General features: G+C 45.6%; 1 protein-coding gene and 1 non-coding gene across 2 annotated transcripts; one reads left to right on the top strand and one right to left on the bottom strand.

Annotated features, from left to right (window-relative positions):
* Positions 1-5151: 5151 nt before the first annotated feature.
* On the bottom strand, positions 5152-5223 carry TRNAQ-CUG (transfer RNA glutamine (anticodon CUG)). The gene has a single exon. It is a non-coding gene; the product is annotated as a tRNA-Gln (tRNA).
* Positions 5224-5458: 235 nt separating this feature from the next.
* On the top strand, positions 5459-24027 carry RAB11A (RAB11A, member RAS oncogene family). Its single transcript, XM_086620607.1, has 5 exons — positions 5459-5571; positions 13154-13349; positions 14306-14499; positions 15483-15563; positions 22297-24027. Exons 1-5 carry the CDS (start codon positions 5532-5534, stop codon positions 22434-22436), a joined length of 651 nt encoding a protein of 216 aa, XP_086476733.1. The 5' UTR covers positions 5459-5531; the 3' UTR covers positions 22437-24027.

The following is a 24027-nucleotide window of genomic DNA, read 5'->3' as shown; positions in this document are numbered from 1 at the left end:
GGGATGAGAAAATGATCCTTTGGCTATTTCTCAGCCTGCTTTTCTTAGAATGTATTTGCCATGCTCTCTGTGTTCAGAGTGACAGGACACCTCGCAAACGGGTGCTGTGCTGGCCTTTGCAGGCGCGAGTGCTGGCAAGCAGCGGGATGCCCGTCAGGGACTGGAACAGTGACCAGGAATGTCAAAATTGCAGCCTGTGCAGAGCAGCTCTGGTGAAGGTTAACGCCTGTTGCCACCACCTTTGAGGTCAGCGTTGGGCTCACTTTAGCAGTCCTATAAATAGATGCCCAAGATTGACCGAGAAGAGGATTTGGCTCTGATGGATCTTGTTTAACATTCCCAAGAGAGGAAGGCAGATTCTTTTCCTTTTTTTCTTCCAGCCCCTAACCTTGAGTTGATCTCTGTGGGAAACTTCAGTGGCATTTGCCAAAAGAGCTGCCACTGTGAGCCAGATGTCCTGCTGTGTCGCACAAACCATACGTACATGTTTCTTCAAGACCTAATGCCACTAAATACTCAGACTAATTCCTCATCGGCAAAGCTAGGGAAAAAACCCAAACAAACCTTGAGCCTAATTGCTTGAAAACAGTAGGACACCTGGTGGATTTATAGGGAATATCTTCAGGATTGTGAGCAACAGTTTGTCATTTTCTTGGCAAAACCAACTATGAAGGTATTTATAGAGGAATCACTGAAATATCAGGGTTTCTATTTAATAAATTAATCTTTTTATAGCTGTTACAGCCTCTAGTTTGTCTGAAGAAGTTCTTGCACCCTATAAAAAAACAATGAGTATTGTCTGAATGACTTGAAAAAAAAAAAAAATATGGGGAACTGGATGGTTCCCAAGGTCTGGGAACAGGAGGAAGGGTATTCTGCCAGATCAAAGCCATCCCAGTTGTTCCATCTGACAGCTCTCTAATGATCTTAATGAGCAAAGTTTTATAGTCTCAGCCTGGCTCCCCAGATAATTGCACAGCTTCACAACAAGCATCGCCATGCTGAGCACAGCCAGCCAGCTCCGTTGGTTGTTTCAGCAGTGAATGAATTAACCACAGAAATCAAACTGCCTTCTTCGTTCCCCAGGGCTGATCTTTTGAATCCAAATTAGAAGATGATGGGATGTGTGATAATGCTTGCACTGACATTGTATTTGTCTGGTAGCGACACCAACATCAAGCAGATTTTGACCCTATTTAGGAAATAAAACCCTGTGGCAGGGTGTACTAAAAGGAAGAAGATTTTGAGCTATGTCTCAGAAATTATATCTTGGCCAGCAATTATCCTGGAGCTGCCAGTATTATCTTGCTAATATGTCTCTGGAGGCAGCAGACAGAGGCAAGGAGATGTGTGCTGAGTCCAAAATGGATGCAGGAAACTGATGACTTCATTTTGACAGTCATCACAAGAAACACCAAGTCATTGAGTCTCTTGCGTTCAATTCCTGTTCCCAAAGTGTGCTGAAAACCTTCCTTCCTTTCTCCTTACCGTAATATTTGACTAGTGAAAAAATTACACCACAAGACGGGTAATTTTTCTAGAGTTGCTCCCTTCCCACTCTTTCCTCAGTGCCACAGAGATCCCTAGAGAACAGCAAAACCAGGATGAGGTTCGATTTTGGATAGGTCCCTGTTCAGATCCGAGTCCTTTTTTATTTCAGCTCCAGAGTTGGGAAAGGAAAGGCTGATTTATAGCAAATAATTTTGATTTGGTCCATTTCTTCTTATATATTTTCTTCTTAGAGCTGTAGAAGTAGAAAAAGAATATAGCAGATGCTGGAATTCAAGTGCGTTATCAACAGAAAAATTCCTATCGACTCCATGCGTTTTCATTACTCCTACCTCTGTCATGGAATTACCTGAAAAATAAAACTCCTTCTATATCCCCTTAATTTCATATAGGGTTTTAAAAAGAGTGGTTTTTTTTTTATTCTAGTGGATGGATTTTGCACTTGAAGGTTTTTTTCTGACTGACATGTCAAGCTGGGGGCAGTGAGTGTTTAGAGTAAGCTTTTCTCTAATTTAGCAGCTGGATTGGAAAGCTTGAATTATCTCTGCATAATTGCAATGATTCACGGATTGCTAGAAAATTGCAAAGTATTGATTGGATTTCCCCCTTAGGAAATATTTCTCCTCTGATAAAATAAAGTAGGTTCTGGGGCTTCACTTTTGTCCTTCCTGCTTTCTGCCCTGGGGAAGCCAGTGGCTTGTTTCATCTGGGAAACAGGAATTTGGGTCAACAGCCATTCAAGAACGATTTTAAATTATTGCAATTTTGAATTCCGCATCATTCCAAAGTGGCTTTGCAAACTGTGAACAGGGATTCTAGTGGAAGGTGTCCCTGCCCATGGCAGGGGGGTTGGAACTAGATGATCTTTAAGGTCCCTTCCAACTCAAACCAGTCTATGACTTCAGAGCCAGAAAAGTTGGGACCAGCAGCAAATCCCAACCATCCCTGTTTCACATTCTTCTATTTCCATGTCAGATATAACTAGTGTATTCTGCAAAGGCACCTTGACCTTGTCATGGGAATGCTATAAACATTAAAGTTGGTGGCAAATTTTCCCCTTTATTGGGCCAGGATTTCTCTTGGGGTCTCAGGAGTCGGTGGCAGGAGGGAAGTGGGAGAACGAAGTGAGAATCAGGAGCGGGGAGAGCCTGATGCACAGTGCCTGAAGCTGAGCATCTCGGAGCTGATAGCTCTGACACACATCTCCCCATTAATGGTGCTGCCGAGGCAAAAGCTGGGACCTTTTTGCCAGCTGCTGTATGAATTTCCAGGACAGAACCATAAATATGCATTTATGAGTGTGACCTCTGCTGCTTTTCTTCACTAAATTGAACACCCGAGGGCCAGCTGAGTACCATTCCTTGTCTCTGCTCCAGTTGCTTGGAACGTGCTGCCTCCGCAAACGGTTGTGCCTGAGCACCAACAGCAGAGTTACGAGAGCGCGCTAATCCAAGGCTTGCAATGAATTTAGTGTTCCCGCAAGGGTGACACTAATGGCAATTAATGCAGCAGAAATGCCAGCGCCGAATGACTGTTCTCACATTAAAAGCTGTCAGTCCTACAGCACAAACTCCTCTGTTATTTCAGGCCTGACCTCTGCTTTTTGGCCTTGTTTCACAAGCACGGGAAGTGTCCCAGGCCATCCCATAACCACAGCAGCACGCTCTGGGAGGGGACACAAAGAAAGAGCAGAGCGGCCAAAAACAGTCTGTGCCGACAACGACATTTCCTGAGGTTTTGTATGTTCCCATTTGGGGCTTGCTTGAATGGGAACAAAATTAACCCAGGACTGAACAGAATACAAGACTCCGATTTCGGGAGCCCCTTGCCAGTCCAACGCTATCCTCATTCCCTGCTGTCAGCTGACTCCTGTTTAGATGCAAAATTCTTTCTGCTGCTTCAGTTTCGCCTCTCTTTGCCATGAAGACCCTGGTTATAAATGATCAAACGCATTTAAATGGGTTGGCTAGAAATTCCGCTGCTGCTCAAATATTCGACAACAATTTTCGTGTTACAGTGCACGATTGGTAAAAACACCTCTGCTTCCTACTGTCTTAAGTTCAACAAGGAGAGTGGTACAGCAGTGTTTAGCTCAGCCAGAAAAGGCATTGTCCTCACTTGGTGCCCTCGAGTCTTGCGCAGGATAAAACAGTCCCAGATGAGGAACATCTGCAGTTTGGTGTAAGAGGAAGTAACGCTTACGCAGACGAAAAATGTAAATAAAGGGTGTTTCCAGGCTCACAAACAAAAGCCAAAACACAGAAAGAAGAACAGCTTCTGCAGGAGGATAACTAAAAATACCTCATCTGTGTTATTTTTAATTTTTTTTTTGGAGCTAAGAGCACTTCTGGAGGATGAAAACAGACCTGAGAAATACCAAGTGAAAATTAATATATTTTTAACAACAAAGTTCAATGGAGAACTGCAAATAGGATGCAAGAAGGAAACTTTAACTACAGAGTTGTAAATATACCCCAGCTTCTACACATACAAGCATCAATTACCAATTTTAATGCTCTACTCAATGCAGCGGGATAACTTCTGACAAGGGTGGCAGGAGCAGGATGAACATTTTCAGAGTTAAGATTTCAGGTGTTCTGGGTTTGTCTGAAGATAAGAAGAATGAATCCAAAGATGACGCAGACTCCTACAGACCTCGCCGCTACCCTTTCCGAGTGCTTTCTGCTGCTGCAGGGTCTGGCCTCGCAATGCCCTGATGGGACTGGCACATGCAATTATTCCCACGGGACACATGGGACAGGGTCCCAGGGATGCAACACTCCAAATGCTCAGTGGGTTTTGTGCACCTGCAAGAAGCTGGAGGTGCACGACCTGCTGGGGCACGCTGGAGGCTGGCGGCAGGACATGGGGTGAGCCCAGATCCCAGTGCTCTGACCTCACCCACTGCTCCCAGAGAGCCTCCACCAGCAGCACCGTACTCCTACGGTGTGACACGTCGTGGTCAAACATCACCTGCCTTTTTTACTAGTGCTTTGTCTTCTCCACTTGGAAGCTCCGAGGCAGCAAGAACTGTTTATTTTTAAACGCAGAGGATCACGTTATGGTTCATTATCGTCCCAGCAGACGGTAACCGATGCGCAGCGTTGCTGCCGATGCCTGGGGGTTACTTTCCACGCACAGAAATGGTAACGCAGCCCCTGACTGCAGAGACACCGAGCGTACTGCTGCTGCTAAAGACAAGCTGGTGGAAAAAGTGCAGTTTTAAGGGCTTTGATTTAATCATCTGGGCACAAGCGCTATTTTTATCCTCTTCTATTTAGGTTTCAAGCCTGCACCAGGGGAAGCCAATGACAAAGCTGGTGTCTCCCACAGCACAGGGACAGATGAGGGGACCGGATTTTGGGAAGGGAGAAGTGGGGTGGGCAGTGGCATGGCGGTGGGGAACACGCCCGCGTTGGTGGGCTCTTTCCACCGCGCGAGCTGCGTTACGAATCGTGCTGGTGGGCACCAGCCAAGAGAGCAGGTGAGGTGTGTCCGGTTCACCTCTGTGGGTGCAGGAGCCCAGCGGGGGAGCGAGGAACGTGTCCGGCCATAATTTGGGCAGAGAATATCGGGAAAAAAGCAAGGACATCTCGAGGAAATAAAAAAAAAAAAAAAGAGGAAAAAAGCGAGGAAAAGACCAGGTTCCACCGAGATTTGAACTCGGATCGCTGGATTCAGAGTCCAGAGTGCTAACCATTACACCATGGAACCGCTCTGCCAACAGCCCCTCCAGGCCGGCACTAGTGCCGCTCCATCGCGCCGCGCAGCCCGGCCCCAGGCCGGTAACCGCCCGGCGGGCGACCGGGGCTGTCCGTGCGCGCTCCAAGCCGGGGCAAACCGCCCACCCCACCGCCCCTTTAAGCGCGGGGCGGGCGGCCGCAGCCCGGAAGGAGTTTGCGCCGCCGCGGCGCTGCCCCGGAAGCACCTGTTGGCGGACGGGCAGAGCGCTGAGGGCGGAAGCGCTGCGGCGGCTGCAGGGAGGGTCCGGCTCCCGCTCCCAGTCCTCGGCGCACCCCACCATGGGCACCCGCGACGACGAGTACGACTATCTCTTCAAAGGTAACGGCCGCGCCGCCCCGTCCCCGCGGCAACCAGAGCGGTCACCTTCCGGAGGGGCTCCCGGCCTCGGCGCCCGGCGAGGATGAGGAGCGGCCTCCTCACGGCGCGGCCCCCCGGCGGCCGGCCGCTCCCCCCGCCACGCCGCCGCTTCCTTCGCCCCCGGGAAGGGGGCTGGGGGGCTGGGAGAGGCGCCCGGGCCCACGGGCGAGTCCCGGCTGCCGCTCGCCGGAGCGGGGGCGGGCGGGACTCGCCATCCCCGCGCCGGCCGGGCCCACCCAGCCCCGCTCGGCGCTGGGGGGATGATGCAGCTAATTTAATAAAGCAGAATTATTATTCTGTGTTCCGAGCCGTTCGCGAGGGGTGAGCGTTAACTGGCGTTTCACAGCCAGTGGTCTCCCATCCTGGCACCCCGCCGAGAAGGGCAGGAATCCCTCGTTTTCCAGGGCCGATGTCCTTCCAGCCGGTTGCACAGCGGCAGGTTGGGTTAAAATGTTGCAGGTTGTAGTTAAGCGCTCGGTTTTTGCTCCCTGCGGAGTAAAATACCAGCCTGCTGTAAAGGTTCGCAAAGCGTGCTGTGAAACATGTGCAGAAACGCCGAGGTTTGCAAGTTGACTATCCAGTTTTTTAAATCCTACTGCAAAAGCAAGCAAAGCGTTGTAAAAAAACAGTCGTTTATTGCTATATGGTGTTGTAAATTTGAATTTAGGGTTTAGAGCGTTGTGACATTGTGATGGTGAGAGACCCAGTGCTTGTCATCGCCAAACTTAGGTGAGGGAAAACATCAGTGGGTTTTTTTCTGTGCCCTTAAGCTCCTGTAATAACTTTGAGGAACTAATTTTTGTTGTTGTTGTTGCCTGCTTTATCTAATTGCCGTGTGATGTGGAAGGTGCCCCTGCCTATGGCAGGGGGGTTGGAACTAGATGATCTTTGAGGTCCCTTCCAACCCAAACCATTCTGTGATTGTTTCTGGCTGTAAATCAGTCAGAATTAGCTATGAAAATCAAAAACAGACTGTAAATCAGTCTGTACTGCTATGAAAATCAAATCAGGAAGTACCAAGGAGGTACTTTTCTCAGCTTCCAGCACTGGCAAGGGCCTTGCTGACCACCAGTTTAATCACATCAAGCAATCTTATTGTAGGTACGTATGTGTGCAAGTTATCAAAACCATTGTGTTACTTGTACTTGTTCACACAATTGCCAGTATGCTTACAATTAACGTTTTGGCCGTGAAGGCCTGGGAACGTCAGTGACGCAGAGCTTGTTGAGAGAGGTCCTATCTTTTATTAGACCTGCTTCCTCACGTAATGGGAGGGAAATAATTAAGTTAGGATCCAGTTATATAGAAAAGCTCAAAGCTAGTTTGATTGATTGCCCCTCCTAAAGATTTTTTTTCTTTAGACTAGTTTATAGCAGCTGTTGGGAGTGCAGGGAGTAGCATGAAAAGGATGTTGTGTAGATGAGCAATTGGGGATTTGCAAAGCTAAAGCAGACCGCAGGAAGTTGATGGAATGTCACATAACTGGGATTAATGTGGCAGCTGAAATAACATAAGAAATGCAGTGTAATACAAATTGCGGAAACTTTTGTGACTTCCCAAAGGTGATGGTGGTTCTAAACAAGCTGTCAGCGCTCTGGAATGATCCTGGAATTGTTGCGAGTAGGTCTCTGAAATGACTGTCTCGTTACCAGGCAGTGGTCAAAAAGGCAAGAGGTAGGTAAAAACTCTTGGAAAAGAGAATGAGAACTCAGGGGCATCACTAAGCTGATGTTTGAATCTGAGACATGAGCATCTTGGGGATTGAGGGGAAATGTAGGCCGGACGGGCATACCCATTTTGAAAGGGATACTGTGGAATAAAAAAGATGGAGAAGGGCATCAAAATAATCAAAGGAGACACTTAATGGATTCATATCCCTTATACTGAAGTAACGTGCAACTTTATCAAAATTAAAACAATAAGTGATATGGACAAATAGGCAAAGTATCTACTGTTTGTCATCATTTCTCTGGATATCTGTAATGCTGCTTTTGTTGAGCAGCAGACAAAAACAAAAGGACATAAAGTCTCACAGAATGTGGATACAAATTTTGGAGCGGTGCACTGACGTAAGTACTATAAACAGGTTTGCAAGACTGCACAAATTTACAGAGGATGAAAAATGTCTTTTGGGGTGTTTCGGCATGGTGATTACGATAGCAATTCTGAACACATTCCTTGTTTGACAATGCAAGGGCTTGCTAGGACAAGGATTAGCCGGTTTGTGCTGTTACACGTAGTATTTCTCAGACATCAGTTCTTGACAGTCAGACTGGGTGTTGGTCTATAAGGACACTTAATCCAGTAGGACAGTTCCTCTGGGTTTATGAGCTTTAAGGGACATGGTGGGTTGGTGGGACTGAGTTCAGAGTTTGACTTGGTTTAAAAAAATTGGGTGACATTCTCTAGTCTAGCAGTCTTTTACTACTCTTGAGTGAAATTGCCACACGTCTGTTTATGAGAGACCTCTGGTTTTGTCCTGTCAGTCCCGTGACAGTATGTCAAAATCTGGTGACTCTGCTGGTGGGTGTAAGCTGAGCCCACCTATGCTGCTGTACAATTAAATCACAGTATCAGTGACAAAATACCGCTCTCCTGACTCTGTTGCAATTCTTCAGCATATGCTAAAGCCTAAGCCTAGCTTGTAAAAAGATAAAAAAAGATATTTCTGGTAAATTCTTCTTGTCCAGTTACACGTCTTGGTATTCTTCCACACTTTGAGGGTTGAGAGCAATGCCTACTGTTCCCAGCACTGCACCTGAGGAAACACAAGACCTATGAAGTCTAGTTTATAGAAATCTTGCTCTAATTTTAATGAGTGGAAAAAATAGTGGTGATATAAGGACATCACTTTATTGTTTAATAAATTAAGTCTGGCTCAAATGCAGGAACTTTTTGCTCTTTTTGATTAAAGTACTGCACTTGCAGTAGATGAGTAGTTATTAAAGTAACCCTCAGTTGTAGAAGAAGTCTTATGTGTTTTCCGTGGACAAAGCTTGGGAGGATTATGTCTGCACCTTGACCATCTGGGACTCTGGATTTGGGGTCAGACTTCTCATTTCTGAACGTGGACCTGACTTGCAGTGACATTGAGCTTATCATTAGCAAAAACTCCAGTTCCAGCTGTCTGCTTCCTACTTTGCATTATGTTCATTTCTCCAGCTTTTCCCTTCGATACTGGGGAAGTGCTCTAAAACTGAGCAAAACTGTTGGCTTGGGTTTTAGAAACACGTTTTTTCTTGTGTGTTTGTTTAGACAAATTCGTAATGACACCTGTTGTTTTTTACAATGGTAGCAAGCCCTGTGCCTTCGCTGGGCTAGATGTGGAGGCACTTTTGTGCTGTAATGAACCTGCTGGTTTAGCAGTTTTACTACAGGTGTGTTTGGAGGCCCAGCTCAGTGTTACGTACTGAGATGGATATGAGACATGATTGTGTTAAGTTTATCACCAGCTACCTACAAAATACAGAATCAGGTAATCTCACTCATTTTTCTTTTAAACTCCAGCTGAAGGGGGCAGGAAGAGGTGTTGATCAGCAGGTTCTTCTGGGGATCGTGAAGATGTGTCCAGGCTCTTTATTTATATGCCTCTTAATAGCAGAGCTCAAGGCAGAAACAAGAGTTTTCCAGACATTGTCATCCCTTAATGCTGGTGTACTAGTTTTAAATTGTGGAATATGCAACTTGTGTAATAGCTTTGACCATAGACAATACAAGCTAGTGGTGCTGGACTTTCTATTTTCAACCTGATTAGGTTGTCAATAATGTATTTCATGAGATTGTTGAAATTTTCAGAAAATACTTTAATTAAGTTAGAGGTTTAACAGAAATAAAAATTGGGTGAGTGAGCTGGAAATGTTGGTGAAAAATTAATAGCCCTTTCTTTACATAGTTCTCTAAATTGCTTTTCCTGCAACTTAGGAAATTGAATTCTTATTTTGGTCTTCTACAGAAATAAAACTGGAATTACAGAATGAAGTTTGTACGGTAGCGTGGACTTCATATATTTTCTTTTTCTTTTCTCTCCACCAAGTGCTTGTTTTAAACCTTCAGTGTGGTAAATGCTGTAGATAGTAGTATTGAACTGGCACGTCACTAAACCAGTAAGAATGACCTGCCTGGTAGTAGTCACTGGAGGTAGGGAGATTGCTTTCCTGACTTCCAGGATGTGTCAATACCAATCTCCCTGGATTGCAAAGCTTTCTGTAAAGGAAGTGCTGGTCCAAAGAAGGTTATTGATGGAGGTTTTCAAGAATAGGTTTTGCGGCTGAACTTGCTTAAATATTTCCTCCAGATGTTCCTCCTTCCAGTGTTGATGTAGTAAAGGGATTTGCTGCTGATGCAAGTTGGGTTGTACAGGAGAAAGTTGGAGTGCAGCACTGGAAGGACTGTGAGCTGATGAGGACTGCAGTCCTCCGAATTCAGAATGTAAGGTTTTGTGCCTGGGGACTCAGTAATTACTAAGTTTGCCAACTTAAAGCTGGAAAAAATAGGTCTGATCACAGACAGACTGAGCCATCAAGGTGATATGGTCAGAAAAAGGCAATTCCAGCTCCAGGTATGCCTAGTAGAGCTGGAAATATTAAAATTCCTTTATATATCACAGGGAGGTCTTGCTTAGAATCATGTGTGCAGTTCTTCTCTCTATGTGGAAAAGAAATCAGAAAACTTGTAGGAATGATGTTTGGGGAAATGGACGGTCTGTTTATAAGGAAACACTTGAGAGGTTGGCTTATTTAGCTGGGAGAACAAAGCTGAGAGGAAAATGCGGTTGCTTTCTGTAAATATGCCGGCATAAACACCACTGGGAGAAGAAACTAGCAAGCTAATGGACATTGCTGGCACATGAACACCACCATCAGCTGCCCGCTAATTTCTTCTGAAAATTAGAAGGCAGTTTCTAACCGTTAGGAGTGAGTTTCTGGAAGAAAAGCCCAATAAAAGTGTGTGTGCAGGAATAATGAGTTTTAACATGGAGCTAGATAATGTCACTTCCCTGCCAGAAACTCTTTGCTTGGGATAGTTAGAATGGGACTCGGACATCCAGGGTCATTCCTGCTGTGTTTCTGTGCTAAGAATGTAATACATGGGAGCACTGGGTAAGAGGAGATATCAAAATGAAGTGGTTTGATAAGGAAAGCAAAATGGCAATTAATAATACAATCTGAGTGGCTGTTAAAGCTGTTTCAGTTCATAATTGTGTTCAAAGTGTGATACTTGCTCAGACTGGCAGAAGTGCAGCCGGCGTGAGGAGTCTTAGGCGCCTGCTGACGTGTCAAGCTGTTCCTGAGTCTGTGTTCAAGAGCTGCAGTGGCTCAGTTAAGTAGAGGAAATAGCTGACTTCAAGGAGGAAAGTCTGATATTTTCCCCTTTTAATTGAGACACATTAATCTGGTGCTGGAAATCATTCCGAATGTAAGCAGCGTGGGATTCAGACGAGGTGAGGAGGAAAAAAAAACCTGGCAGAGGAACTAAAACTATCAGTTTATTGTTAAATGACTTAAAGCCGTGCTTTGAAATATGCACTGAACAACAAAAATATGTTGGAGGGGAATACTGAGCAGATATATGATGCAACCTGTTAGGAAATTATGTGTGTAGATTGCTTCCCTTGTTTAGAGAAGTTTTCGCCTGCTGCCCATGCTGATGCCCGGTGGTAGCAGGACTGGGGTGTGCGCAGGGAGTTGGCAGCTTTTGCCTCCTAGGAACTTGTTCTTTGTAACACATCCCAGGGAAAACAAACATGATGTCATCTAAAACTGTGGCCTAAACCTGCCAAAACTCTATCAAAGTGCTTATTTGCCAGTGAAGGAGGAAAGCCATGGCAGTTTGCCAGGTGGTGATGATGCAATTAGGTGCCCCGTCCCCTGCCCAAAGTTTTATTACAGTTTAGTGTCTTCTGTGCCAGCAAAGCCGTTCCAGCTGACCCTGGGCAGTGCTGACCTGCCATGTAGGAAAGCAGAATCCTGTTTGCATTCAGCAGACGTGCTTGCACTTGGGATCTTGGCGAACAGACGTGGTTAACAGGGCTGCCCTGTGCTCTATGCAACTTCTGCAGCGTGGCCGGGCGCTGAGTCAGCTGGCGGAGGAAGTTGGAAGGATGTTTGTTTTGATGAAGTGTTCTCTACAAGGCCGTGCTTGAAGCTGGCGTTTGCTGCAGTTTTCGTTTTGTGAAGGGTGGTTAAAAGGTGCTGCTCTGCCCTTACAGGCAGAGAAAATCCCATTTGTCAGAGTTGTTTTGCGTTGTTTAAGTAGAAGATGGTGTTCAGAGGGCTGCAGCAGCAGATGGGAGTATCCGTGCTGCTAGACTAAGACTCGGTGGGGGGTTTCTCATGTGAGCAAGTGTTTCTGTTTTTTCAAAACAAGCATAGCCACAACATATTATTTTTTTTTTTTTTGTCACCTGTGTGTGCAGTCTTTTGCTTTGACTGGCCTTGATTCACTGCTGAACTTTAAGGTTATCAGCCATTCTTCTCAAGTATCTTACTCATCCTCTTTTTCCTCCGTTTCCTTGTGTTACCAGTTCAGTACCTTCTCTTCGTTAAGGGCGTAAGATCATCCCAAGAGGCTCCCGTTGGTGTGACTCAGGGGTGTGAATGTGTTTCATCCAGTGTCCTGCATCGTGTAGCGAGTTTTAAGTTACACTTAAACTTGCACCTTTCAACTCAGCGGCACAGGATATTGCAGAGAGCCCTCGTGATTGATGCTTTTCTTCCTGTAGGAACTGGACTTTAAACCTTCCGTCAATCCCGTGTCAAGCACAGCTGAATCTTTCCAATTAGTTTGCTTGGCACTGGTGCTGTGATGAGTCAAGTTGAGATGGGGAAGGGGGAGTGGATGGTGGCTGTAATTTTGAGGACCAGCAATACCCTGGCAGCATTTTAGAGCATTTTCAGGCTCTGGCCTGCAGTGGCCAGGAGTCACAGCAGCAATGAGGATCTACCAAAGGGCAGAGTGCTGTGGCTCGGCAAACATTTCTAAACTCTCCATCAGGGTGATGGTGGTCTTGTGGGGTTTTTTTTGGGTATGGTGGTTCTTTTTTCCGCTCAGAAATTTTTCTGCCCCAGTGGGGACCCTCTCTTCTGCAAAGGTATAAAGAGTGTAAAATGCAGGCAGAGCCTGTTGCTTGTCCTGCAGTTTGGACTTCTTCAGCAACACAGATTTCAGTTGTGTGGCATGAGGTTTTTGTTTTGTTTTTAGTTCTAACGTTGTTACAAGCATGTGAAATCCAAACTGTCACTGACTTTTGCAGTGACAGCCGTGTATGTTCTTCCTGGAGGAGGAATGTTCTTCTGTGTTGAGCAAAGGAGACTGAAATGTAACAGGTCATAGTTGAGTCTAACACAGTCAAAATGCTGGTGAATGTGGCAGCTCTGGTTCTCTGGAAATACCAACACTTGGACAGTAGACTCATGACAAGGGTGGTGGTTTTGCCATTGTTTTTCTTTATGCTTAATTCCAGAAAATAAATGTTTATTGCTGGTGATTGTCAATGTATTATGTACGCGTGGAATCTGATTCTCATGTCGTTTTTGTCTTGTAGTTGTACTTATTGGAGACTCTGGAGTAGGCAAGAGTAACCTCCTGTCTCGATTCACTCGCAATGAGTTTAACTTGGAAAGCAAAAGCACCATTGGAGTAGAGTTTGCAACAAGAAGCATTCAAGTTGATGGGAAGACAATAAAGGCTCAGATATGGGACACAGCAGGGCAGGAGCGGTATCGAGCTATAACATCAGCGTAAGTGATAGCTTGTATGGCTGAAAAGAAACTTGTGCTGAGGAGGGTAATTTTGGGCCCTTCTGGTTCCTCAGAAACTGCAAACAGGGTGTTGGTATTTTATTGTGTGGTATCCACAACCTGTGGGGAAGGAAGCTCAAATATTATTCAGTCCAGAAATTTGATAGAGTGTGTCCCTACACAAACTGATTTACTTCTCAGTGCTCTCATGGTATGTAACTGGAGGCATCTGGAGCCTAGAATGCAAGAGCTTAGAGAGACTAATTTCAGTGCAAGGGATTGATAAAGTAATATCAGTGTTTGTGGAGGTTTTATCAGTGGTAACCCAAGACCAGAAACCCTCCCATAACAGTAAGGAAAGGCTGCTCACTTTGCTTGCTTATTTAATTGAAAAAAAAATAGCATAGCAAAAGCTGGATTAGTGAAGCTGGAGGTAATTGTGGGGTGAGAGAACGCAGCCTGTTTCTTTTTGAATGCATCGCTGTGCTTCTCTGATCTGAAGAGACCAGCTGTGGCTTTTGTAAAGGGAACAGATCAGGCTGATGTTTTTATGATCCAGTGAGTCATTCTGAAGTCTCCCTATCACTATGGGCTGTGCCTGTACTGCACCCACAGTGATGGGTGGAGGAGACTTCAGGAGTGGATCAGAGGTTGAAGGTGACAGTAGCTCCCCACGGATTCCAGAGCTTCATTTTTGGGATGCAGAATTCTCCCCACAAGTGTGGGGCTTGGCTTACCCGCTAGGCTCTGAGCTGTCCTGGCTACTTGGGTGGTCATGTGGCATAACCCTAGTCTGGATGTTCTACTTCACCGCTTCTAGGCTGATGTAGCCTGCTTCTGGATATTTTTTTGCATAACTGTCTTAGTAATAGCCATTTCCTATTATTGCCTGGTAACTTGTCACTTTTAATCACCATGTTTCTCGCTGGTTCTGTAACGTGTCTCTTCCCCCACAGGTACTATCGCGGAGCTGTAGGGGCATTGTTGGTGTATGACATTGCTAAGCACCTTACTTACGAGAACGTAGAGCGGTGGTTGAAAGAGCTGAGAGACCACGCCGACAGCAATATTGTCATCATGCTTGTGGGAAACAAGAGTGACTTGCGTCACCTGAGAGCAGTCCCTACAGATGAGGCCAGAGCTTTTGCAGGTTGGTGAACTCAAGATAATTTCGTAATGCTAACTGTCTGGGTTCTGCCTACGAGTGCTAGATAGGTGAGCGTGCTGGTAGGAGGAAGGAGAGTGCTGCTGGTGGTGTTCCTCAGTGTCACATACTGGTGTTTGTCCCTTTTTCAATTCAGTCAAAAAAGAAGCCTTGTAGACCATGCATGCTGACATGGTTTCAAGGATCAGCCAGAGGCACTTGAAGATTTTTAAACCAGATTTATTCTCTTGCCTATGCCTTGTTTTTCTTGCAGAAACTGACTTTAGGCTTGCGTTTCTTGTATGGTGGTAGCTTTGCCACCTGTATATTGCCGCCTTTGTACCAATCTGGAGCCCTATGCAGATGCCCGTGGCTGAACAGATTTTCACTAAGCTGGCTCTCTGACTCTTTTTTACATGATTAAGATCTGTGAAAATAATTCTAGTTTCTGTAAATCTTGCCTTGGTTTAGGCCAAATTTCTTTCATTCAGAGGTGTAGCTGGGTTTCTTACATTAAGGCTTGCCGTAGCTATATTTGCAGAGTTTATGGCCAGTGAGGATCCCTGCCTGCAGGTGATCCCTGCCATTCCCTGGATCCGGCTACCCCTCTTAAATAAGCCATGATGACATAGCAGCAGGTGGGAGATGGAGAAACTTGATGAGGTTAAAGAAAATCCAGGAAGCTTCCTCACATAATTCTGGAAAGTGCAACAAATTCTCACTTTCAGTGATGCAGGAAGATGTCCCTCAAAGTAACACAGCACTGGACTGGTGCCTGTGCTTGAGGATGTGTAAATTCCACTGTTGGTGTTGGGTGGAGTTGCTTTCAGGTCATGTAAGGGGGAAAAACCCACAACTTTTTATCCTTTTTCTTGATACCCGTGTGTCTCATCAGGAACACCACAAATATAATCTGGTACAGAAGTTCTTCCAGATGGGAAACAGATCTGTGATGTACCCCTCTAATTATGGTATTTCTGTCCACACAGAGAAGAATGGTTTGTCATTTATTGAGACGTCTGCTTTAGACTCTACAAATGTGGAAGCAGCTTTCCAGACTATTCTGACAGGTGAGTCATCTAGTGCTTTGTGCTTCAAGGGGGAAGGGCAGAAGGCTGCTAAGACATGATGCAAATAGGCCTCTCTTTGCCTATAAAGTGTTTAAAATTAAGTTATTTAATCATTCTTCACAGCCATAAGATTTGAGTGCAGTTTCGAAGTGTCACAGTTGAAAGGCCTGCCTCGAACTCAGAAGGGAATGCTTGTTCACTTTGATCTGCCCCAGGTTTCTAGTCAGCCTAGTTTATGTTTCAGCTTCCCATTTGTGTATGGTGTAGGGAGTGTCCATGGGAGAGAATGCTCTCATGCAAGCTTGAAGTTAAAACAGGCATTGTTTATCAGAGAGGTCGTCAATCTGGTTTGTTTCCATCTTTAATGGTGACCATAGCAGTTGCCAAGGGAAAAAGGATGAAAGAGTAGAGATCCTTCCTTTGAACAGTACTGGTGGTCTGAGACGTGGTGACTCTTGAGCTGCAGGGTAGTCACTCACTGCATCGAATAGTCCCGCTGGACTTTCAGCCTCTGTAACATGTGATGGCACTGAGTGCTGCATTTTTCATGCTCTGTGGATAAAGTACTTCCTTTTTGTTTAAACCCTTTTTCAGAGAGGCAAAACTTGTGAAGAGTCTGAGACATTCAACTACAACTACATGGGGGATGTTAACTTAACCATGGCTTATAAAGAATGGGGTAGGAATTTGCAAATTGGTGAGGAAATCACTAGCTGTCATGGGACCTCTGTGTTGCTGTGTAACCCGTTAGCTGTAGCCAGGGCATAGTGGGACAACAGTGGTGTGTGTAGTTTTTGAGCTTCTGTCATTCCCAGCTTTGGCAAATGCCTCTCCAGATCTCTAGTCTGGGTCTTCGAAACATCTGGGAGACTCCTCTGTTTTGGTATGTCTGTTTTCTCTGAGTCCCTCCAACTAGGAAACATCCTAGTTGCAAATTTAAGCTCCCTCCTTCCTAATGTGGCATGTGCCAGCTACATGATCTGCTTGATAGGAGCAGCAGCCCCACTTCTCAACTATGTGTCTCTATTAATCAGATCCCATTACTGTGACATGGGCACCCAGGTAGTTTTGTGGGTTTTTTTTCTCTTTGCCACCTAATTTAGACTTTCTTCTAAAAGCACACCAAAACGCACTTGTTAGCCATACTGGAACATGCAGGTAAGGAGGCAGTTAGGAAGCTATGTACTGTAATAAAAATATAAATTCTGTAGCATTTTCTTGAGTTGTTTGGAATGCTTTCCGAACACTCTAGCAGTGGAGAGAGAGAGTTGTTATGCTGCTGGAGTATTATCTGCCTGTATCTATTTGTTTCTTGTCTTATCCTTACTTGTAAGAGGCCTCCAGTAGGTTCTGGTTCTATTGTTTTTTTTTTTACAATGGGTTCCTGAGCAGTAGTGCTCCTGTCTGTATTCTATCAAAAAAGTGTGTGTGTCTGTGTTGGATGAACACACAGTAAGTAGGGGTGCTTGTCATCTTGCTGCTTCATGCAGGGCTGGGACTAGAATTTGAGTGCTTCCTCTTTAGCTGAACCATGTGGTTCCCTTTCAACTTCAGTGTCGTCATTTGATTGTAATTTACCATTGCACAAATGGGAAAAAAAAGAGAAGTTACGCTGGATTTTCTGTTTTCTTCACCCACCTAAAGGCGGTCCTGTCAAAAATGCTCATGAATTTGGGCATGGATTTTTCAGGAGAAAGACATTTTTATAGCTTACTTGTAACTGCTGAAACTTCTTCTGTTACTCATGTGTCCTTGGTAGCCCCTCTGAGGAGCGCCTAGACTGAGCTTTGAGTTTAGTTGAGATTCTGGCCACGTGTGCTGTGTGTAATGCAGACCAGCCTTGCTGCCTGCGCTTCCAGTTTCCTGAAGGGCTCAGGACTCTCAGATGGAGGTTAGTTAATGAACTTTCCTACTCATTCAGCACCGACACTAATAAACCAACTGGAAATATATCGGACGTTGTTTATCCCCTCCCAAGGTGGCTGTCAGGCTGTCATTGCCGATATAAACTGGTCACCTCATTGCCCCCATCTCCTGTTGGGCCGTTCTGGTCTCTAACAGGGATGGCTGAAGAGGAGGGAAGTTTGCTGCGTGCCCTGGGCTGCTGCCTGCCTTCCGCAGAGCTGTGTGACGCCCGGGCGATATGCTGCCGTTGCCATGGGAGAGCAGTTCACCTCTTGGGCACAGGCTCGGCTGTTTCTTTATCTCTCCTCGCATGCTTCCAACAGTACCTTTTATTCCAGAAGTTATTTTGGGTTCTAATTCACAGAGGCTCGATTGTTTCCTAGTTTATTTCTTCTGTAAGGGAGAGCAGGCTGTAATAGGAGAACAAGCGATTAAAACTTGCCCTCGGTGGATGCTGATAGATTGCTGAAGCTGTTGCTTTTCCACAAACATCAACGTTCCCTGCTTGTTGCTCTGACAGTGCTTTGGGTAAAGAGCTCTTGGGTATGCGGACAGGGGCTGGTTTAACTGTGCTGGAAGAAACACTTCTGCTGATTAGTGGGCATGTGGCTCGCTCCAGACAGGAGCTCCTGTTTCAGGGAGATAAAGATGAAGTAAATAATGCATTAGCAGCAGGTTGGCTCCATCTCGGCTGTGACTGGCATGCTAAGGAGGAATGTTCTGCCAATAAACTTCTCAATAACACTTCACAGCTGGCTTTTTCTGTTAATGATTTGCTTTGAAGGAAAGAGAGGAGCAGTCATCTGAGGAATGTGGTTTTCGGAGTGATCCTGCAGAATCATGGTTAGTCTGTATTTGGCAAGGCTGCCTCCAAGCATAGTGCCTGCGGGTGGAATGCTCACTGTCCTTTGAAGAGGGAAGCTGGTAAAGCCAACAGGCTTTGCCACAGGCTGCGAGCGGAGGTGGCTGACAGAAGAAGAGGCAGGGCATGCAGCTGCACCAGCTCTGCTGGTGTTTGCAGTGCTGGGAACTGCACTGCAAAACCATCCCAGGCTGCTCCTGATACCTTTCACACAGCTGCTTAGGTTTCACCTGACTAAGGTCTGTAGCAAAACTCCTTTCTTCTCCAGCCCTGCTGAAGCTGCTCTGGTTGGGACAGTGCTGGAAGCGGTACTTTTCTGGGAGGTGTAGCAGGGTCCGTGTTAACGCTTGTCCACACCTAGATTCTCAGATTAAGCCACTTTGAATAGATGGCTTTGCTCCATTATAGTTAGCACAGCCTAAGTGAGGATGTGATCTGCTGCTGTTACAGGTGGAAGAAGGAGAAGAAAGCTTTTCTCTCCTCTCACTCTATTATAGAGGACTTTTGGAGGGGGAGGTATATCTTAAATCTAGTGGGCTTCCTGTCCTACTGTGGATACCGGATGAGTAATGGTTGCTGTCCAAATTCTTCTGTTGCAAGATGTCTAGACTTCAAGGGCTGATTGTTCTGCACACAAAGCTGCTTTGTATCATCTGGCAAATAGGAGAGACTGGTATTATAATCCTATCCACTCTGAGCATTCACAGCAGGATAAAGCATCCTTAAAGTAAACTGCAGTCTGCCTCTGTTCCCTGCCCAGCTCTGTGCTGTCTCTGTTCCCATACTGCATTCTGCTGCCGTTTCATCTCCAAGGAATCCCATCTCCAAGGAAACAACATCACAGAGCGTTAATGTCAGAAAATCTAGGGATTTCCTCTTTTGTTAGCTCTGTACACCTGAAAATGAATGAAACAGTAGTGCGGGCTGAGCAGACAAGGACTGGACAAGCTCCTCCTAGGCAGCAGTGTCACTTTTTCCCAGCCCTCTTTCAGTGCAAGGCCTGTCTCAGTCACTAATTATGCAGTGATGCGTTCGTTCTGCTGAATGTGCTCTTAATAATTCAGTCACTGAGCAGAGCATCAAGTGGAGTGTCTTCATTAAAAAGTGCACGTCTTCATTAGCCTGGCATTCCTCACTGCAGACCAGTTTCAGTGTAGGCTTTGCCACTGGGTGTTTTGCCCCAGTGAGAGCCGGTTTAAGCTGTTCCCACCTCCCCTTTCACACCAGCATGGCTGTGTGTGGTGAAGGAGTGTGCAGGTGATCCAGGGAAAGGCAGGTTTTAGCCATTTAGGCTTTCATCTAGGGCAGTGTGCTGCGGCTGCACCCAGGTTTGCACTGCAGAGGAGGGAGGAGTGGCAGTAAGCAACAAACTTGGGGCTGCTGCAAGTCGATTCCAGCAGCACAGCTGCTAAGTGTCCTTGCAGAACTGCCTGGGATGCTGTGGACGTGGGGATGGTGGAAGTACGTTCCCAGAGTCAGAGGGATAGACCCTTTCTCGGCAGAGAAATTGATGCTTTTTGAGGCTTCAGGGCTGTTTACTGAAGATCTTTGCTGTAAGATGAGGGTGTTATACAGAGGGCTGTTGCCAGTCCTTGCTGAATGAAGGAAGTGAGTGACCTAGAATGTTAGGGACTAGTGTGGACTTGTTCAGGAAGTTCTTTGGAAAAGTGAGAATTGCTGCTGCTAAAGGTGTTACTAGAGAGTTTCCAGTAACAACGATGGTAAGACCCTTTTCCTGTTGAACAGGAACAGGTAGTGTTTGCACTTGGAAGTGAACTGATTGTCTGCCTGAGCTGGGACAGGGTAGTGGAGCAGAAAACTCGTCCAGGAACACAGAGCGTATCTCTTCCAGCTGCTCTCCTCCCACCTCTGAACACAGGCACTCTGCTGAACGTAGCTTGGTGGCCTGCCACAGGGCGAAGCTGATCTTTATCTGCAGATTCCCACATGGGGTTGCAGATGGCTTTAAAGATCTGATTTCATGGGATTCACTTAACTTGTGAAGTTGTTTGTGTAAGACTGTTGGAAAGAAGAGTGAACTTGAGAAAGGGTGAAATCAGAAAATCCACTTAAGTTTGCAGCTCTTGTTTGGTTGCCTCAGTGGCTTGATCTGTAACTGAATGCAGGTGTAAAATCCATTTTTCTGAACAGTTTATCCCTATCTGAGTCTGAGCTGTCAGTTTGGAGGCCCAACAGGCAGATTCTCTCGAAGTGCCACTTGCAAAGCTTGGTGTTACGTGTACAGCCCATAGATACACCACAGTATCCACATGAGAGATTTTTGTTTTGCCAGCAGTTCCATGGGTGCAGCCCTGCTCTTGCTCTTCCTGGGGAGCACTTGTCCTCTGATTGTGTCAGCAGCTTAAATCAGTGCAGGCTTGTTGCATCAAGGGCAAGGTTTGTTTGTCAGGGACCCTTTTTAGCTCCTCAATGCCATCTCCTCCCGCTGTTGTAAAAGCAGGCGCTTAGCTCTGTGATCAGCCCTTGGCAGCAGAGAGGACCTCCCTGCACAAGGTTGCTCCGTTTCCAGTACTGAAATGATGTCAGGACGAGCATCACACAGCAGCTCATTAAAATTCCAAAGCCTACTTCCTAATGACAAATTTCTGGTGGAAAAACCTTGTCTTGGTTTTGGGGTCAGGCGAGATACGTGTTTGGACAGTCATTATCCAGCTGATAAGAGACTTCAGACCTCCAAAAGAACTTGGCCCTTTGCTTTGTTTCACCAGAGTTGTTTGTGAGCTGTGCTCTTTCCCACTTTGCTCTGCAGTAGGAGTGAAGTGCAGACGCCCCATCTTCTGCAGCCTGGGCTTATCCGAGACCTTCGGGCAGTGCAAGCGGGATGTGGGCATCAGCTCCCTTCTCTCGGGGGCTCTGCTGCCTGGCAGCGCTGGCGTGTTTGTTGCCAGCACTCTTCTCTGTTGTGCAGGGTAGAAGATGTGATGTTGTCATGTCAGGGTCGGCTTTTTGCTGAATCTGAAACACTTTCAGACTTTTGTTAAACTGAGGTTTAGCAAGCTTTCTTTTTTTAAAAAAAAACCCTCACTTTAATGGTTTAAAACTCAAATTTGCACACGAGTTCCCCATGTTCTATTTTTGCTATCCTGTGTTTCCTTTCTGGGGCTATGCATGCTCTACTTTTTTTTTTTTTTCTGTGCAGCTGAAGTAAGTGCTCTTGTAGCTACTCTGAGTTTATGTGCAGTGCATGCCATGGGTGACTTAACAAATCCCAGGAAACTGGGCAAGGCTTTCAGCACAGGTGTGCAGCGTCCCACTTGGCAGCGTGCTGGGAAAGGCACAGGAGTTTAACCCATGCTCTCTCATTTATGCTGGAATTTCTTCATCTGGAGTCCATATTTCTTCTGTGCAGTTTGGAAGTTTACAAAATTTGCTGTGTTAGTGTAGCTAAAGGGTTTGTGTTCTGCTTAAGGGGCCGGATCTCTCCTTTTGGGCCCCAGCATTCAACCTTTTCTGAAGATTTAAAACTCCTTGGATGACAGACAGGCTACTGTACGTGCTAGGTATGCTGAGAGAGAAGTTGCCCTCGCAGTCCTATCAGAGAGAGAAATTTTGAGTGGTTCTTTTTAATGCTGCTGTTGTCTGCGGATACGTCAGCAAACACACAACCACTGTCCTCGGAGCCTCAGGAACCATCAGAAGGAATTGATGGGGCACAGAGTTTCTGATTCCTAGCAAAAAAAAAAAAAAGAATACTAACTCTTATCTCAAGGGGAGTAAAACAGTTATTAAAAAATTAATTTCTTTTGCAAAAATATAAATATTTTATTTTCTGAATATAGAAAGCAGCACAGTTGAACTTCCTGTGAACACTTCTGTGTTTTGCCTATATAGTTCCAAAACTTTGAGAAATCTTTATCTATTTTGTGCCTGGTTTCCCCCAGACTTAACTTTCTGATGGTGTTTTGCTGGTGTACACGTAACGACTAGCTCTTTCTCATCTTCCAGAGATCTACCGTATTGTTTCCCAGAAGCAAATGTCCGACAGACGTGAAAACGATATGTCTCCAAGCAACAACGTGGTTCCCATCCACGTCCCTCCAACCACTGAAAACAAACCAAAGATGCAGTGCTGTCAGAATATATAGAATTGTTCATTCTTTCCTAAAAGGCTGTGTATATTCCCCAGGTCCAAGATTTAAATATATTTGTAATTCTCGTGGTTACTTTCTTGTGTTTAGTTACTGCTTATTCCTTCTGAATTTCTCCATGTCTTAAACACTTTGATTTCAGTGTTTATAAATCTATTGCTTCTGTGTGGCTGCAGTATTTTCCCAACACCGACTTGTCGGGTTTGGTTCAGTAAATTGTTTGGAACTGATCTCTTTCCAACGTGATGCCCGCTAGTCAGAGCACGGACACCTTTGGTGAGCACTTGAGGATGTTGTTCTGCTCCTCGCAAAACGATTACTGTCAGGTTAACTGGGAAAATATCTCTGGGCAGGATAGTCTGTCCTTGTCTTAAGGTGTTGCATACTGCATCTAAAGCTTGACGAAACGCCTGTTGCTCTGAAGTGCAATTTTAGTGTAAGTTAATGTTTTTGGCTACATCTTCAGATTGTCAAGTCGAGGATTTTTTTATAGAATACTATGGGGGAGGAAAGAGAATTTCTTGCGAACGAGCAGCGGGGTTCTTGCTACCTGTGAATGAGCTGTTGTGGTTTGGCACCTGCTGCAGAGGTGGTGACGTGAGGCAGAGCTGCTGGGAGGCTGGCTGGGGCGACGCTGGTGGGACTCTGAGGTGCCTCCTCTGAAGAAAGCAAAAGCACGAGCTGCCTGCCCTGGGGAAGGGTCACTCTAACACTGGAACTCGCAGCACGTTTTTGTGCTACCCGAGACTTGGCCTCCAGGGTGCTGGTGGTATCAGGATTTGAGGATGCCTTTTTTCTTTCGTGGTACACAGACTTGAAGGGTGTTGTCGCATATTACATATCACATTTATTAATACTTGCCACATATATTAATATATTCAAGTGCTTGAGTTGATGAATCAACAATTCCACAACCTGGTCTTAGTTTCCAGTTCGGTTTCATCTGGTATTTTTAAACTATTCCAGTGGTTTTATGTTCTTTGACAAAAACACCTGGAGTAGTTTTCTCACTGGATGCGTTCCCGCTGTGCTCTGTCGCTCAGCACAAGTCATCTGTTCCATCAGCTCGTTCAGGGATCCATGAACTGTGCCTTCACTGCGCTTGCTGCATGTCACTCAGCACGTGCCATTCCCAAACACGTCATTAGTGTTGAGATTTGGGGGCTATAGGCACTGAGTTTCTACAGTATTTAAAGTAACTGGTGTATAAACGCCTGCAGGTATTTATACAATTACAGGGAAAGGATGGATCGTAGGGGACGTTTCTCAAACTCTGATATGACCCATGTGGAACATCCAGATCTGGGTAGGCACTACCAGCTGCGTTTCGTACCCAACCTTTCTGTCTTGCGGTGCTCATGATGTGTAAGGCACACGGAAGGCATTGCTGTAGTCGGTCACTTGTTTGTTGGTTGTTTTTTTTTTTTAATTCCATTTCTCCTCCTAGTATTAGTTCTGAAGATGCTATTTTGATCTGTTTGTAAATTACTTTGTATTTTATGCATGTACTGTACCTTGATTCATTATTTTTTTAGATTGATTTAAAATATATTCATCCATGATTCTAATAAAGAATTACAGGGGACGA

Source organism: Tauraco erythrolophus, chromosome 14 (genome assembly GCF_009769465.1).
Source record: "Tauraco erythrolophus isolate bTauEry1 chromosome 14, bTauEry1.pri, whole genome shotgun sequence".
Lineage (NCBI taxonomy): Eukaryota > Metazoa > Chordata > Aves > Musophagiformes > Musophagidae > Tauraco > Tauraco erythrolophus.
Note: the sequence above shows the minus strand (reverse complement) of the source record. Positions and strands in the feature narration are given on the sequence as shown.